The sequence below is a fragment of the Phalacrocorax aristotelis genome, chromosome 1 (assembly GCF_949628215.1).
Source record: "Phalacrocorax aristotelis chromosome 1, bGulAri2.1, whole genome shotgun sequence".
In the NCBI taxonomy this organism is placed as follows: domain Eukaryota; kingdom Metazoa; phylum Chordata; class Aves; order Suliformes; family Phalacrocoracidae; genus Phalacrocorax; species Phalacrocorax aristotelis.
Window position 1 is genome coordinate 133,199,407 of NC_134276.1, and position 16,446 is coordinate 133,215,852.

General features: G+C 41.6%; 2 protein-coding genes across 27 annotated transcripts in view; one reads left to right on the plus strand and one right to left on the minus strand.

The window, feature by feature from the left end:
- Positions 1-32: 32 nt before the first annotated feature.
- Positions 33-16,446, plus strand: part of LOC142064237 (rap1 GTPase-activating protein 1-like) — a 94,750-nt gene continuing 78,336 nt past the window's right edge. For 7 of the 26 annotated variants that reach the window (XR_012663058.1, XR_012663059.1, XM_075108929.1 and 4 more), the window contains exon 1: positions 37-148. Coding sequence is in view for 17 of the 26 variants with exons in the window: in XM_075108929.1 (XP_074965030.1) it covers positions 90-148 (59 nt within the window). In the remaining 9 variants the exon portion in view is untranslated. Of the gene's footprint in view, positions 149-16,446 lie in introns of all 26 variants that reach the window. The other 19 variants (XM_075108915.1, XM_075108963.1, XM_075108937.1 and 16 more) reach the window with 9 other exon arrangements.
- On the minus strand, positions 957-8,941 carry TMEM139 (transmembrane protein 139). The gene is made up of 5 exons (XM_075081854.1): positions 8,835-8,941; positions 5,896-5,986; positions 5,484-5,634; positions 4,083-4,200; positions 957-2,827 (listed from the first exon to the last, which is right to left on the minus strand). The coding sequence occupies exons 1-5, from the start codon at positions 8,939-8,941 to the stop codon at positions 2,419-2,421; spliced, it is 876 nt and encodes a 291-aa protein (XP_074937955.1). The 3' UTR covers positions 957-2,418.

Genomic DNA, 16,446 nt, shown 5'->3' on the forward strand with positions numbered 1-16,446 from the left:
CTCCTGGGGCCTGTCAGCGCGTGCCGGCCCCGCCCCGCCCCGCCGGGATCCCGCTGTGCAGTATAGCAGCGTAGAGGGCAGGGTGATGGATGCAGGTCTTGCACATCAGAGTTATGGCGGGGATTCTGCGTGTAGCTATAATTAACAGGTACGCAGCTTTCCTTGCAAACATACCGGTTCTAGGAATTATTTTTTAATTACTTTCAAGAGGTTTTTTGTTACACTTGTTTTGTTGACATACGTTTCAGCTGAAATCAGCTGAAATCAAAAAAGGGCTCAAGTAATGTTCAGTAATTGAAAAGGAAGAAAGGGAGCACACAGGACATGCAGAATACATGTGAAATATGAAGGAAAAGCAAGTGAGCATCCTTTTAGCAGAAGCAAATTTACAGTTGTTGTCATGTAAAGCGCACAGGAGTTTCACATGGTAAAACTTAATACAAGTCCCAAGGCTTGAATAACCCTTACAGATGCTGAAAACAAAATCCTAGTGATCGTAGCTGTTCACATTTTTTTGTCTTTGCATTGGCCAGTTTTTATCTGTGCTGGTCACCTAAATTTCTTCCTGACTCCTGGAAGTTTGGTGCCCTCAGAAAGGTCCTGGGTTGCCTAGCTTAGACCTTAAGTTTCTATTCCTGAATGGTACACCTGTACTGGTTTTTACTGTGGTTTTTTCTTCTGTGTTAGCAGCTACAGGAGGGAGGTGCAAGAAATGATTGGCTTTAAAAAAAATCATATTGCCTCTATTGGCAAATTTGTGTCACATAATACTTTTATGATAGAGGTATCATGGCTGCTTCATTGTTAATGATATTAAGGTAATTCAGCTCTTGATTTAGAAATGGAACTCCTCTCCTTTTATCTAAGCCAAGATTATCAAATAAGCAAAATGCAAGCAAAAGCATGCTTTGCAGAGTGTTCCTTTTGGGGGGAAAAATTAATGATGCCACCAGGTATTTTTAGCGCAGTCCCATTTATTTATAAACAACATAAAAAGTCTTTTTTTTTAATTGTAAAGAATCAAATAGTAAGAAATAATTTATTTGTTTCTAGCCTATGGTTTGACGTTTCCTCATATGAATTAAAAATGATGCTGTCGTACTAGACAAGGCTGTGATGATTGCTGCTGACCTTCATAGGAGATTCAGGCCACCATATTCTTCTTTTATTATTTGGGCATTAACCAGACATTAATATCTTTTTGCATAGTGCAGACACTTTAGTGCTGCAGAGCCCATCAGTTTAATTCAGCCATTTAAAAAGACCGCACAGCATCACTGATCAGTGAGAGAGAGAACCTGGCTCCCAACCTAGAGCCATCACAATGAAGAGGGCCTGTGCCTTGTGCCTGCTATTTTCAGGTGCTCTCTGCTGTAGCCGTGGCCTGGCCTGGGCTAAAAGCCGTGCCCTTTCCAGAGTCCAGAGAGAAGCCTCTGTGCACAGTGTTGTTACAGGGAACTGGAGGACCATTGACCTTTCTGTGCAAATGGTTGCCATGATGACAGTTAAGTATCTCAAGCGATGTGTTTGGGGCTGTAGTACAGCAGAGAAATACACCCTCCTGTAGAGCTGTGAAGGCTGGTGGTCCGGGCGGAGGATACGTATATGTGTGTGTATTGCCCTGCTGGCCTCTCTTACAGGAGAAAAACTGCTCTTACCTCCCTCTTGTCTACCACCTGGAGGCTGTGTGGGATGAGAACCGTGTGAACAACAAAAGTAATTCCATGGTGCCATGTTTGCTGTCAGCTTTTCAACCCTACGTGGTGCCAGCTTCTGGGTGAAGACAACCACCCTCCCCTCAGTCATGCTCCAGTTCAGCAGAGCTGAGGACATGGAGCAAATGCAGCAGAGGTGTAGCAACAAACAGCGCAGACCATAAATTTGTGTTGCTGCAAAACAGCAACTCAGGGAACTGAAGTCTCAGTCTCTCAGTAGGGATTTTAGGGTGGCGGATAGTCACAGAGCTCTCAGCAGTACTGCTATTTGTAATGCAGAGGCATAACCTACTTAGTACTGTTTCTATTCCCTCCCTTTTCAAGGCAGTTTCTCCTGGCTGCATCCTACAGTCCTGCTTCAGAGGTCCTTTGGCAAGCTTGTCTCTTCTCATGATTCACTCTTCTCCCCTATAAAGGTGTATCTCCAGTTTGAGAATTGTTGCTGTATGTAACACAACTTTCCTGACAGTGGTTTTACATATCTGCCAATACAAAGCATTGTGATAGCATTGAATTATGTTTTGTGCAAAAAGATTCTACTGAGATCAGAAGCTGTGTTGGTAGCTGAGCTCTGGTTCAAAGAATGGTGAGAAAAACTTTTACAGTTTTGGGTGTGAAAAATCTCAGCACTTCCACCTTCCCTCCAGGAGCACCCTGTATTGGGGTGAGGGTTTGGTTCTGCATTCAGAGAAGGTGAAATTAATCATAATATGGAGGCCTGGAAAGCATCTTCAAAGACTTCATCATTGATGGCACTCTCATAAGCAGGTGGTGGCGTGAGTGGCTCCAGTGGCTCAAACCTATCTTCAATACCTTTCACTTCATGGATGTCTGAAACAAACCGCTGCAGTCTTGGGGGCAGCACCAGCTGCAACTGCATTCTGGAGCCTGTGTCTGTCTCAGAGGTGTGCCTTGTGTCTGATGCCACTGGCATCCTGAGAGCATCCACCATAATCTCTTCTTGGGCAGATGATTCAATAACTACATTGTAAGGAGGAGGCTCATTCAGTGGTGAGGGCACTAAGCCTGGATTGGATGCAATTGTCCATATTGTGGGAACTGACATCCTCATCACCTCCTCGTAGGTGGGTGCTTCATAGGCAGTGTTCACCCTGTGGACAGCATGTGATATTATTGTACGTGATACTCTGCCACTGGATCAGCTCACTTGTCCAGCCAACTCAATGTCTTGCTTCCTGGTCTAGGAATGGCTCATGCGACTGTTTTCCCACATTCCCCAGAATAATTTAAAAAACCCACACTGGGTTTCAGTGTCCTAGGCTTAGCTTGATCATAGAATCATAGAATATCTCAGGTTGGAAGGGACCCATAAAGATGATGTCCCTCATTTAAAATCTCCTACCAGTTAAAATATATTACTAAGAATTACTAACTACTAATTATTCCTCAGAACAAAACAGGAACTTGCTTTTTAAACACATAGCTGAACTTTCATCTAGTTTCAAGAAGCAGAGAAAATTAAGTATTTTCATTTAGTTTAAACAAGGACTAACTATTCTGTGTTAAAAAGAATGTCTGCAGAGACAAATGTTACTTTAGAAACATTTTCCTTTTTAGGTCATATTTTTAAATAAATATATACTACTTTTCTTCTTGTATGCCCCCCAGCTAGACTTCTTTTTATGTACTCTTTCTAAAAATAAACACATTATAACATTTTTACCCTCCTACAACACCCTGTATTTGAGAATGTCAAATCATTTATAGATGTGGATAATGATTATCTGAATTATACAGGCAAGGAAAAATAAAGTTAAACTCTTCAACCACAGCAGGCAAATTGGGGTTAAATTAGGTAATGCTGAGAACCTGCAAAGATACATGAAGCCAAAAAGATGTGGGAGTATTCAGAGCCTCTCAAGATCAGGACTTCTTAGTGTCAAGCTGGATTTTTAAGACTGGAAACACACCCAGTTACAGGTTCCTTTTTAAAAGTTTGCTGAGGAATAGTTGCTCTGGAGATAAGGTTTATAGAGTTAAACCCAGCTAAGATTCAGTATTGCCTCAGCATTTTTTCTTTTTCCTTGTCTGACTCATTGTTTGGCAAGACTCAATTACTCAAAGAAAAATAAAGCGGGGCCTGGATCTGTTTAACCTTGGAAATTGTAGTGGATCAGTTCCCAGGGGGAAGAAAATATATATTGGACAAGATACAGAACATGCGTGGCATAGACATTTGCAACCTCCACCTGAAGAATGAAGGAAAACAACCTAAAAAGAAATTTTGTCTCCTGGAATGGAGTCTCTGTTTGGTGCCCTAGGGGAAGGGCAGTAAAACAGCATGTAAAATGGCCATATCTGCAGAGAGAGAGTTAAAGTAAGAGGAATAACCAGGTTGCTGCTTACCCTGCTTGGCTTTGTCTGCTTGGAGGTATCTCATTTGTGTCATGTCGGTGCTGATTCCTCAGGTAACACTCAACAAACACACTCAGCAAATAGCCGATCAGGCACACTCCTCCTACCCCTAGGAAGAAATAGCCTACTGGATTGATGTTAGATGAAATGGCCAGCATGGTGACCCCAATGAGAAGAGCAGCAGTGAAAAGAAGCAACAAGGCTTGGCGGATGTTCTTCCAGTGTGTCTCTAACCACATGGTAATGTAGATGGTGGTAGCAGACAGTTGAGAACAGATGAGCAGTTAAGGGGACAGACATCTGTGGAAGATGGAATAGTTTTTTTTCAACATGAAACATGAGCATACAAACACATTATCAGTATCACGACCAAAATAAGAACAAACATACTTGAGTACATGCCATCATGAGAACGTGCATCTATGCAGATACATAATAAGCTTGGGAAATCTGTGCATAAATACATGCCAATGTAAATGTACTAGAATTTCCTCTGTGAATGCATATCGAATAATGGGAATGCCTGGACACACAGTTGCAAGACATAAAATGCATAAATACACCATCAGCGCTTATTGCCAGGCTTATCTAAAAAGGTCTAGCTTCTTAATAGAACTTAGAGCAGTCTAGGATGCAGATTCGAGGTTAATACAAAAGTGAAACAAAGAATAACTTTAAAGGTTAATTGTAGGACATTTGTACATTGCATAATGAAGGTTCAAATACTAGTTCAAATTACAGAAGAAAAGTAGCCTTATTAATGGGGCTGTCTGCCCCAGTAAATTGAGCTTCTAACTTAGCATAGTATTATAGCAATAACATTACTTTAGGTTCTTGATATAGCTAGGGTATGTCTGTTTTTGCAAAATGTAGACATGTGTTTGAATATTTTCCTATGTCCTCAGTTCTTTTTCTGTTGATGTACTTTTCTGCATCTTTCTCAAACACAAGAGCCCCTCCTGTCCCCCATTCCAAACCCCATCTCTATGAAAGAGACAGCAGTTGTCACTGTGCGCAGTCAACATGGAATGAATACCAGGGATCTGTGGTATTCAAGAACACTGTAATTAAGGAGTCATCTTGCACATGTTATACTAACTTACATGTATCCCACTGTTTTGATGAAGACCCCTTTGAAGGAAGAGAGCATGACACAGTGGGCATATTTTTTATGAGTATGCATATTTTTTATGAGTATGCATATCCAAACAAATATACAGGTCTACATAGTTCCATGTTGTGTTGTGTGCTTTTGCACACTAATTGTGTTCCCTTGTTACAGCAAAAGTAGATAAATGTATACATACAAATACCAGAAAAAGAAATACATCCTTTCTGAACAGATTACCTTCTTGTTACCATTTTTACTGTCAGCTTTCAGCATATACTTACCAGAGGGAGGTTTTGGTAGGTAGGAACAGTCATGTTTTAGCTTCTCTTCATCACAAGGAAAAATGTGCAAGCTCTTCTGTCCTTGCTCATTTGCCTTCTCATCTGAGCATGGGATTCCAGTAACAACTCTCCCTTTCTCCTTTTGAGTTTTCTTGTAGGGAGACAAGGAAGATTTCCTTTGAAACTAAAAGCCTGTAATACTGAATATAGGAAGGTACCACATGATGGGAAGATCCTGTTGAAAGAGTTTTGCGTGGGGAAACCAGAACCTCATTTTTCCAGGTTTCAAATCCGAAGCATTTTGTAGACAATCACATACCTTCTACTCTTTTGCAGCTCTTCTAGGTCTGTCCCACAAAAGCAGGAAACTCGTTAGGAAAGAGGGCGGAGTGAGCAGTGGGGGAGTGCTTACCTGTGTCGGATCTGTTTGGTCTGCTTTACTCTGATGAGAGAAACGATTTTCATTATGTTCTCCCCTCCGCGTAGCAGAGGAATCTTGATCTCTGCCTCACAAAGCAGGAAGGACTGCTGGCCCAGCCCACATCACATGGCCCACACATAAATCTGTTTTTGAGTTCTGCAAAATGTAAATCCATACATTTTCCTATCCTGATGGGGTGCTGTTCGTCAGATGTTTTATGCCCATTTTGATTTTACAAACAAAAGGAAAGAAGGAGGCAATAAGTTATTATTTCACAGAGGGCTGCGTTAAAATCCTTCTTACTGCCTGATATATCTGGGAATTAGGAGTACTGATAATCAACAGAACAGGTACTGAATTACTTCCTGAAGTCTGTCATCATCTGAACTTTTAGCATGTGTCTGAAAATCAGTGGAAGTTCTCAAATACTATAGCATGAATTATGTCCAGGAGCTGGCTGCAGCTCATGTTTGTCTGTAATAGGAAGATGTCCTACAGCTAAATGTTAATAGTATTCATGTTAGAAGATTGGGCCAACAATAATTGCATGGGGTTTAACAAAGATAAATGTAAAGTCATGCATGGATGGAATAATCCCAAGCAGCAATATAGGCTGCTGAAATAGACTTGGTGGTCATGGTGAATGGCAAGCTCAACAGGAGTCAACAGTGTGCCCTTGTAGCAATGAAGGCAAACTGTGTCCTGGGCTGCATCAGTAAGAGTGTAGTCAACAGATCAAGGGGTGTGATTATTCCACTCTACTCGCACTTGTGAGGACACACCTGGAATACTGTGTACATTTTTGGTCCCCCCAGTTCAAGCGAGAAATTGAAAAATTGGATATGGTCTGGTGAATTGCCACAAAGATGATTTGAGGGTTGGAGAATTTTGACAACTTAAGGAACTGGGTTTTACAGCGTAGAGAAGGCTTGGGCAGGTGGTGAGTGCTCACCAGAGTGGCTGCTGTTTTCCGGAGTCAGTAGGTAGTTACAGAGAGGATGGAGGTACTCTTCATGGGGGTATATGGTGACAGGACAAGAGGCAGTAGGAAAGAGGGCAAAAGGAAATAGGAAAGAGGACTCTGGATATAAGAAAAAAAAGTCTTCAATGTGAAAACAGCAAAATGTTGCAATTACTTGCCTAGAGAAGTGGAGGAATCATATTGGCTGCAAATATTCAAGACTCAGCTGAGTCTAAAGCTGTGCTTTCAGTAGGAGGTTGGACCAGATGATCTCCCCCTCCAGTCTAGACTTGTCAACGTTTCTATGTTTCTAATACTTTTCCCTTATACCTACCTTTTTGGCTGCTAACAGATAAAAGACTTTCAGGTCTGATTGTTATCCGTTCTTTGCTTTCAAGAGATTTCCTTTGAAGATGGCAAGCTTAACATCCATGTAAAGAGGAGGAAGTCAGGCTTCTGGTCTGTATGTAGCATGTCATTTTGCAAGACGATAATTTAAATGGGAAAACTGATTTGTTCCTTACAGCTCTTTCCATTTGGGGGTTGCCTAGTGTTGAGAACACTTTAAGTGCTAAGGAAGATTTGACAAAACTGTTTTCACAGCCTCTCTGCCTGCAAAGCATGACTGACTTGTGGTGGAATCTGAACACCTTGGTACTTCCTTCTAACTGGGGCAGTCGAGGAATTCAAATATACTACAGACCCTAGCTAAGTGTTCTGTTTACTGAGCTATTGTAATAAAAGAGCATCACTGTGTAAGAATTATTTTTAAAGAAGATGATTCTACTTTTTAAAGTTGCAAGTGAAAGTCTGGTTTGACGAGAAAGCCAAACAAACCTAATAACTAATTGCTGTGTAATATGGTAGCCCTTCCTTCTTCCTGCCTCTTCTCCATCTCCCACCTGTCCTCCTTGCAGTGATTCTAGTGCTCAGCCAATCTCTTGCTGAGCTACTTCAGTTGTCTTGGCTAGTGGGAAAGTATTTACCTTTTTCCAGAATTAATTTAATGGGCTGAATCTAGTCACGAAAGTATTGTCTAACCACTAGATTCCCATTCAAAGAAAGCAATGGGAATGCATAACTATAGATGTGGAGGGGAAGGGAGGAAGAGTGGGAATAACTTCAAGGGCTGCAGTGAGTGTCATTTGATCAGCTCAGCCCAAACCATTGCAGTAGGGGGAAGTTCTTCCTTGTTGGCCTAAGTAAGCCCTGCAGAAAGGTGTAGAATCTAAGACCTATCTCGTCCTCAGCAAATCCTATTAATAATACCAGGGATTTCCAGCTCAGATTGTAGGCAACTCCCAGCTCTGGTAAGTACACTGGCTGTTGTCAAATCCCTCCAACAATCTGACTATTGTTGAATTCCCCCTTGTAAGTACCTACAGAAGGTACTTATCCTTCTGTAGGCTGTGTAGAGGGAGGTGAGGCACTTCGCTCTCTGCACATTCTGCTGTGGGGAGTAGGCACGTAAAAACTGCTTTGGGGCTAGACCTTTTTGCTAAGTTAGGAGGAAGTCAGAAAAAAAATCTTAGTTATTTAGTGGAAAACTACCTTTGTGATTGGAAAGGCTGTATTTGATTTGTGGATAGATAGAAAGATACAGGTCTTGCTGAAAATTTGTATAGTAGTTTTGATTGGTGCACCATTTTTAAAAATATTTATAGACATAGTTATGAAATATCAGGATGAAAAAGGCTAAAAATTGTAGATATATCTGCTGCATTAGTTGTTGCTTGTATTAATTCCATTTATTTCAGTTGAAGTTCAGAGTTCGGTATCTCCTGTATATTATACCCATGGAGTTGCATGGATGAGTGGGCTGAATCTTTTGGAATGATTTTTATGCATTTACAAGAATGATACCTTGCCATGCAGCTGTGAATGCATTAGTTGACCATGTTTATGAACATGATACTGACTGCTTTGTGGATCTAAGGATACAAAGCAGGATGAACTTCTATGAACTAACCTTTGCAATCTGATTTTTAGCAACACATTGCTTCTACTCGAGGCATTTTTGGCATTTCTGAAGGACTTCTGAAATTTGTATCTGTCTGCCATTTCCATTGTCTCCATAGTCTGGTTCAGACTGTCATTGGTTACAGTGTGTGTGGGTCCATAACAAAGAAAAAATTAATCACATAGCTGCATCAAGAAGTTGTGGGTGATGGCAAGATTCAGAAAACACAGAGGGGCTTGGGAAAAGCCTGAGAGGTATCAATATGCAGTGTTTGTTAAATGGGTAGAAGTCAGAGAGAGTGAAGAGCAACATATATACTGCCGTCCTAAACTGTCTTCCTTTCATGTGCAGTAGAGATGTTTTTTATAGAAAGCTTTCAGTTCTTTGTTGTTCAATCATGCTGTCGGGACCAGACTTCATTTAACAGCAGATTTCTTTAGTTAAGACCACAGATTTCCTTTTTTCATTCTTTCTTTCTTCCAGTGTCTCATTGTTGATCTTTGTTCTTCATTCAGTTTCTAGGAGGCATTTCACCTTTCCCCTGTTTCATCTCACTATCTACTCTACCTCCTGCCCAGACTGCTACTAATTAACTTAGTACCTACAGTAAGCTCGCTTATCAGGTCGGTATGCAGAGAAGCTTGCTTTATTCCCAAGGGCTTCTGACGTACATACCACGGCACAATTAATCTCTCTGTAATCACTAAGTCTATTCTTCCCTATAACCTTGTCCTGAAGCAATTTCTGAGAGCCTGAGCAAGTACTGAAGACAAAGTGCTACTGAACCACCGTTTCCTGTTTTGTCTACCTCTCCTTTTGTCTCCCAAGTTCTGCTTACCTTTGTGAAATATGACTGATTTTTCTGTTCAGGAGCACGAACCTCTGTTCTATCTACAGAGGTCATGGGCACCCATGACCTATAGCTAATATGGTTCTGGTCACTATAATGTCTTGAGTAGGAGAAAGCAAAACCCCAAGGAAGAGCCTGTGCTCAGATGTTCAAAAAGTATGCGTAACTGAGAAATCCAGTTGTGCTTAACCTGCCATAGCTGAATGTTCCTCCATTTCTTGTGAGATAGCAATGTCTTTTTGTCTTCCAGTTTATTCCAGTTCTTACAGGACAATGATTGAAAGTTATCATATGTGTAGTCATTGTATTGTTTGGTGGTTTTTTTTGTGTGTATGGTGTTTTTTTTGGCATGGCTGTCTTCTACCTGCGGTGGCTTTTCTCTGTAGATCAGGGTTGAGATGTGGTTGCAGAAGGACTGATATTGCAAGGCTATTACTAGTTCTTCACCTGTCTCAGGGATACCTGAAAAGCATAAATCTACAGAGATTGAGTCAGAGACACTTGTTATGTTGTGCAGAAATAATGGATTTCTGTTTTCTGACAGTGGGGAGTCACATTTAATGTGAGAAGTTTTTCCACGGCTGCCTGCACACCTAAAGTTCGCAAGTATTTAAAATTAACAAAGTGGCACTGCCTTTCCTGCCATGAGAATGACAGAAAAGTAACAAGCATTTACCAAGACTGTGATATATGAGGTTTTTATCTCCGCTTAGAGCCTTTCAAATTCACTTATGTCACATGTTTCATTTTTTCTCCGTAAAAAAGAAAGTGAAGGCTAGAAACTTCCTCATCTTTTTAATCTGAATTCTCCTTAGGGCAGGAGCCTTAAAACTGTGAGATTTCATTAGCATTAGTAAAACTTTCTGCAGGTGGTTTAGTTTAATGATGGGTCTATATTATTTACTTTTTGTTGGAGGACTTTCTATACTTGTGCAGAATCTCTGCACAGTGTGGTACCACTGATGAAAAATCAGACATCACTGTACATAGAATGTAAATTGGCTGTATGCACTCTTTTGAAGGAATTCACCCTGGTGAGTGTAATGCTACTAAATGGAATACTAGAATGACTTCTCCTTTTGTGCTAGTTTAGAGCTCCTAATGTGTATCAGACAGAGAGGGAGAGAACTTGACTGTGACTAAAGATCAAGAAGAAGGAGGGCAGTTAAGATCCTACTGCTAGAACATGGTGAAAGAATCACGTTCAATACCTCACGTGGAAAGAGCAAGTGAGCATAAAGAAATAGTTTCAAGATAAAATTAAGGAATCAATTGAGAACAGTTAAAAGAACACAGGAAGATCATTTGCTGTCATTCTAGACTACTACGTGTCTTTGGAAATAAGAGAAAAATAAGACCTGTATAGGCTGAGCTGCTTTACTGTTGAACAGTGTTTGCATTCCTTTTCTCCAGACGTAATTTCACCATTCCAAAATGGGAAAGTTTTCAGCCAAAGGACATGAGATGCAGTGAGAAAAGTTAACCAGAGTTCCTGTTCCCTATCTTCCTCCCTGGTCCTAGCCACATATTCTTGCTGCTGATGTTGCCAAACCTGTTATGCACTGGAGTTCTCCCTGACATGTTCTGGATTGCTAACAAGGCATAAAATTAACCAAGTAAAAAGGAAAAAAGTGCTATCTTCTGTTGGGTTAGTAAACTAATAGTCACAAAAACATGCAGGAAGTGCCAGTATGGCCACAAGAGAGGAGAAGGGACCTCATGGCCTATTTCTGTGTTGAAGCTAGGGGATGCCCTTTTCCTTTCAACAGCATTAGATGGTTCTGCTACACCTGAAATATTTCAGAATTACCACCCAACATTAAAATATGTCCTCCTTGGGTTGGAATTCAGTGCCTATGCAACTCACTGTAATACTAAGTAACTGTGGACTGAAAAGTAATAGGCATGAGAGGAAGAGAAAGGTTGAAATTGCTGCTGCAGAATGTAGCTTCTTGAGCACAAATTTGGCATTTTTCGCTGTCACTGATGGGACCCACAGTGTCTCTCCTTGAGGTGCTCGTGTGTTCCTATAGTACATGTTGCACTTTCTTCAAATTCTGCTGGTAGATAGTGGGGTGGGAGAACGGGGGAGGTGTTCCCAGACAAAGAACCCACTTTATTTTATTGGTGACCTGTGCTTTGGAGAAAGAGTACACTGCTGTTATTGGTACTGGTCACTCTTCGAGCATTGTGCTTTATAGCAAATGCAGCACAGAATCCCATTGCTTCTTGGCACCTGTTTTCGGCCTAGGGTGTTCATAGTCTAAAGCAAGTGTGACAAAGCCACAGAGCAACAATGCAAGTATGGAAGACCAGAGAGGGATAACTTGTTAAGAAAATAAATAAGAAAGAAAAAAAATTGGTAAAATCTGTTTTACTAAAGACTGGTTTTGTTTAAAAACTAGATCTATAACAGTGATAATTTTTTTGCTTCATTAGTTATTCTCCATTCAAAGGCAACACTGTTTGTTTCAGTGCTAGTTTTAGCACTAGTTTTCACTGCATTTTGCTCCAGCCATGTGCCATAAAGGCAGCACACCTCAGAGAGAGGAAGCTCAATGTGGTTCCTTTTTATTCCGCAGGAAAAATGGGTGTTAAATTTCAGTTACATCTGTGCAAAAAGGCATTCACAGGGGTCAGTGGAAGAGCATTTTCTTTATTACTTTATGAAAGCAAATAGACACATGAGCTGGAAAGAATGTAGCTTTTATCTTGGCATAGTTCTTCAATATGTGCGCTGTCAGTTTATTTAGTGATAGGTACAGGTTTTGTCCAGTTCTGACATGGATTTGCATTTCTAATGGAGACTGCCAAATTAGCAAGAGCACATCATAATGCATTTCTGGTATGTGCCATGATCATGCCCTGTAGTATTGCAGTTTGTATGGCATCTGAATTGTTATTCTGGTACATTCTAGCGTAGCATTGTGAAGATGTTTTGGATGTTTTTTCCTGTGGGGTGAACTACTGTTTCCAAGGTCAGTCATCAGCTGCAGGAGCGGTCTCATAAAGAGTACATCACTGCCAGACCAAGCTGCTGTTTGTAAATCAGCTCTGTGAAAACAATACACCACTTTTACTTTCTCCTGAGGCAGCAGCAGTAGTCATACTGCAATTCCTATTGTCTGTAAAGGGGAACTCTGTTTTATCAAGGCTTCTGTTGCTGAGAGATAGGTTTCCTGTTCACTGTAGGTGACAAACAGGACACGCAATATGTGGAATTAATGACAACCAACCAAACCAATATCATTCGGTGTATATCTGACTGAACTGATGGCTTTGGCAGAATTTATTAATGGCGATAACTATCTGCTTGTTCCACATCATCTCTGTGCTCATGACAAGAATGACGACTGGCTGAAAAGGGTCTTTCCATGAATATGAGAAGATTGCCCAAGAAGGGAGAAGTTCAGGACAGAGTGGTCAGAGTTCATGGACGTTTGTTTTGGACTGAAGTCATATGTGATGGTAAAGATGATCCATGTGATGGTGCCACTATGTCTTGAGAAGAGTTGTCAAGCCTACTGGCTACTGGTAACCTCTGATTGATAAGACTGTTCTGTGAAATCCCTTGCAGGTGAAAGATGTCAGAGTGATTCAGGAGACAGTGTTCTAATTATTTGAAAAGCTCTTATTGACACCTGGTGCATGGGAGATTGTAGCTTTGGCTGAAGAGACTTCTTTGAATATATTGGAACTACTGATGAGGTGTATATTCTTGTCCACTGCCTCCTCTGTTCCTCCCTGCTTCCTCCAAATTCTGTCTCGCTTGATTAACAAAAAAGGGATTATAATCTCTTGTCAAAATAACTGTTATATGACCCTTTACTTATCACACTTGAAAGTGTGGCAGTGTGTGACACCCAGATCTCTCACAAGTTTCCAGTCTACACCTGGTTGTAGATCCATTGATATTGACAAAGTCTCCAAGTCTCCATTGATATTGATGAAGTTTCTAAGCTTTGATACATGGTGCTACTTTTACCCTGATTCTGCCACTCATCAAGCTACTCAGCAACAACTTTGTCGTCAAGACTTCCTAAATTTCTGCTTCAGCCACTACTAAGGGATGTACATTTGGCCATCAGAAGAGAATATAAAGGGCCTTCACGATGAGAGCTGACTCCTCTTCTTGGCAAAAATCATATTTACCTGCTGTTATTGAAATGATGTTTGCAAAGTGGGGGATAGGGCAGAATGAAGAATGTATGGAGGTGAAGAAGAATTGTAGCCTTTAGGTGATTTGTTCAATTTCCTATGAGTACTGTAAAGGTCTTGAGTACTGTTGAATACTACAGCTTTCTGCATCTCTTGCTTCTGCTTGCTGCTTTCTCCTTGCAACCCTGCCCTGGAGTGTCCTTGCATGACAGCCCAGCTACAGTGAAATTTGTTAAGCCTGTCTTACAGTTTCTGAAATTCCAAACCTCAAGTACTGACACTGAACATGAACATGAGTTTCCAGCAGATCAACACACTTTGTCATGGGGCTGGAGAAGGCAGAAATGTGTTCATTTCCCTGAAAATGATGTATGGCTTATTTAATTAAGACCAAAATATGAGTCATTAAAACATTTCTAGAGATCTTTCCAGAGGTGATTTTTTAATGTTCCTATTTTATACTTTGTTAATTTGCAGCTGAATGTTTTTCTTACAGGTTGTGTTGAAACTGTTAGGTCAGACAAGATGTGTAGAATAAGACTGTAAACATATTTCCAAACAAAACAAAGACAAAAGCAAGGCTTCTTGGGAATTGTGGTTCTCTAAGTGGAGAGGTTCTCTAAGTGGAGAGGTTCTCTAAGTGGAGAGGTTTTGGCTAGAAATTGACATAGTAAGAGGTTGGTCAGCAATGGATGGTTACAAGCTCTTTCGTAAAGACAGCCAAGGTAGAGGAGGTGGAGGAGTTGCACTCTACATCAAGGAACACCTTGAATGTATCGAAGTCAACTATGGTGATTGCGACTGCTCTATTGAAAACCTCTGGGTTAAAATCAAAGGGGTCATCTCCAAGCAGGACCTCACAGTGGGCATCTGCTATCGACCTCCTAACCATGGTGATGAAGCCGATGAAGTGATATTTGGGGCACTAAAGCAAGCTTCTGGCCAACAGAACCTGGTCCTGATGGGTGACTTCAACTACCCAGACATCTGCTGGAAGAACAATACAGCAGCTCGCATGTCATCCACCAAGTTCCTGGAATGTATAGAGGACTGTTTCCTGATACAAATTTTAGATGTGCCAACCAGGAAGGAGGCGCTGCTGGACTTGCTATTCACAAACCAAGCAAGCCTGCTTTGTAATATCTCGATTAGTGATAGCCTTGGCTGCAGTGACCACAATATTGTGGAGTTCTGGATCCTGCTGAGTGTGCTGAAGGTCACCTCTAAGACAAGGATTCTGGATTTTAGAAGAGCAAAATTCAGTGCACTCAGGGCTCAACTGGGAGGGATTCAATGGCAAGCTTCCATGGAGTACAAAGGAGCTAGTGAGTGCTGGGAATTCTTCAAGAACTCTCTATTGGAAGCACAAAGCCAATTTATCCCCTACAAAGGAAAGGGAAGTGAGCGGAGCAAGAGGCCCCCATGGCTCAACCATGACCTCCTGGGTCTACTCAAATCCAAAAGGGAAGCACACCAGAAATGGAGAAATGGAGGATTATCACCGAGAACTACAAGGGCATAGCCAGAGTGTGCAGAGACACAGTTAGAAAAGCAAAAGCCCAATTTGAATTGACACTGTCTGTAGACATAAAAAATAACAAGAAAGGGTTCTTCAGACATGTCAACCATGAGGAGAAAAAGAAGGAAAACATAGGCCCACTGTTAAACGGAAAAGGAAAATCAATCACCAATGATGCAGAAAAGGCAGAGGTCCTCAACACCTTCTTTACCTCTGTCTTTACCAGCACTCTGGGGTCCCAGGCTTTGGGAACAAAATTGCCGATTGAACCAAACACCGACCCACCATCAGTGAAGGAAGAGTTAGTATATGAATTACTACAGGAGCTTGACCCCCACAAATCAATGGGCCCTGATGCCATCCACCCGAGGGTGTTGAGAGAGCTGGCTGACATCATTGCAAGGCCACTCTCCATAATCTTTGAGACGTCGTGGAGAACGGGGGATGTCCCAGAGGACTGGAGGAAGGCAAATGTTACCCCTATCTACAAGAAGGGCTTGAGGGAGGATCCGGGTAACTATCGGCCCATCAGCCTTACTTCAATCCCTGGGAAAGTTATGGAACAAATCCTCATGGGGGCCATCACAAGTCAAATGAAGCACGTGATTGGGAAAAGGCAACGTGGCTTCACTAAAGGCAGATCATTCTTGACAAACCTGGTGGCCTTCTATGACAAAGTGACTTGCCTGGTTGACATGGGGCGGGCGATGGACATTGTCTACCTGGACTTCTCCAAGGCCTTTGATATGGTCCCCCACAGTCTCCTCCTGGAGAAATTGATGCGTTATGGCCTAGACAAGTGGTCTGTGCAGTGGGTGAGGAACTGGCTGACAGGCCGTACCCAAACGGTGGTGGTAAATAGCTCTTTCTCCAAGTGGCAACCTGTCACTAGTCGAGTCCCCCAGGGACCGATATTGGGCCCAATGTTATTCAATATCTTTATAAGTGATCTGGATAACAGCATCAAGTGTAGCCTGATGAAGTTTGTGGATGACACTAAGTTGAGTGGGGAAGTAGGCACTCCAGAAGGGAGAGCTGCTTTGCAGGAAGATCTGGATTGGCTGGAAGAGTGGGCCAGCAAGAACCTTATGAAG

Bases quoted from the DNA above. Each gene is read 5' to 3' on its own strand.
- TMEM139 (XM_075081854.1), bottom strand. From the start codon at position 8,941: ATGGAGACAATGGAAATGGCAGACAGATACAAATTTCAGAAGTCCTTC. The intron at 4,201-5,483 runs GTAAGTATATGC...ATTTCTTCCTAG, and splicing joins CCTACCAAAACCTCCCTCTG to GGGTAGGAGGAGTGTGCCTG. The intron at 2,828-4,082 runs GTAAGCAGCAAC...TGCTGTCCACAG, and splicing joins AGCAGACAAAGCCAAGCAGG to GGTGAACACTGCCTATGAAG.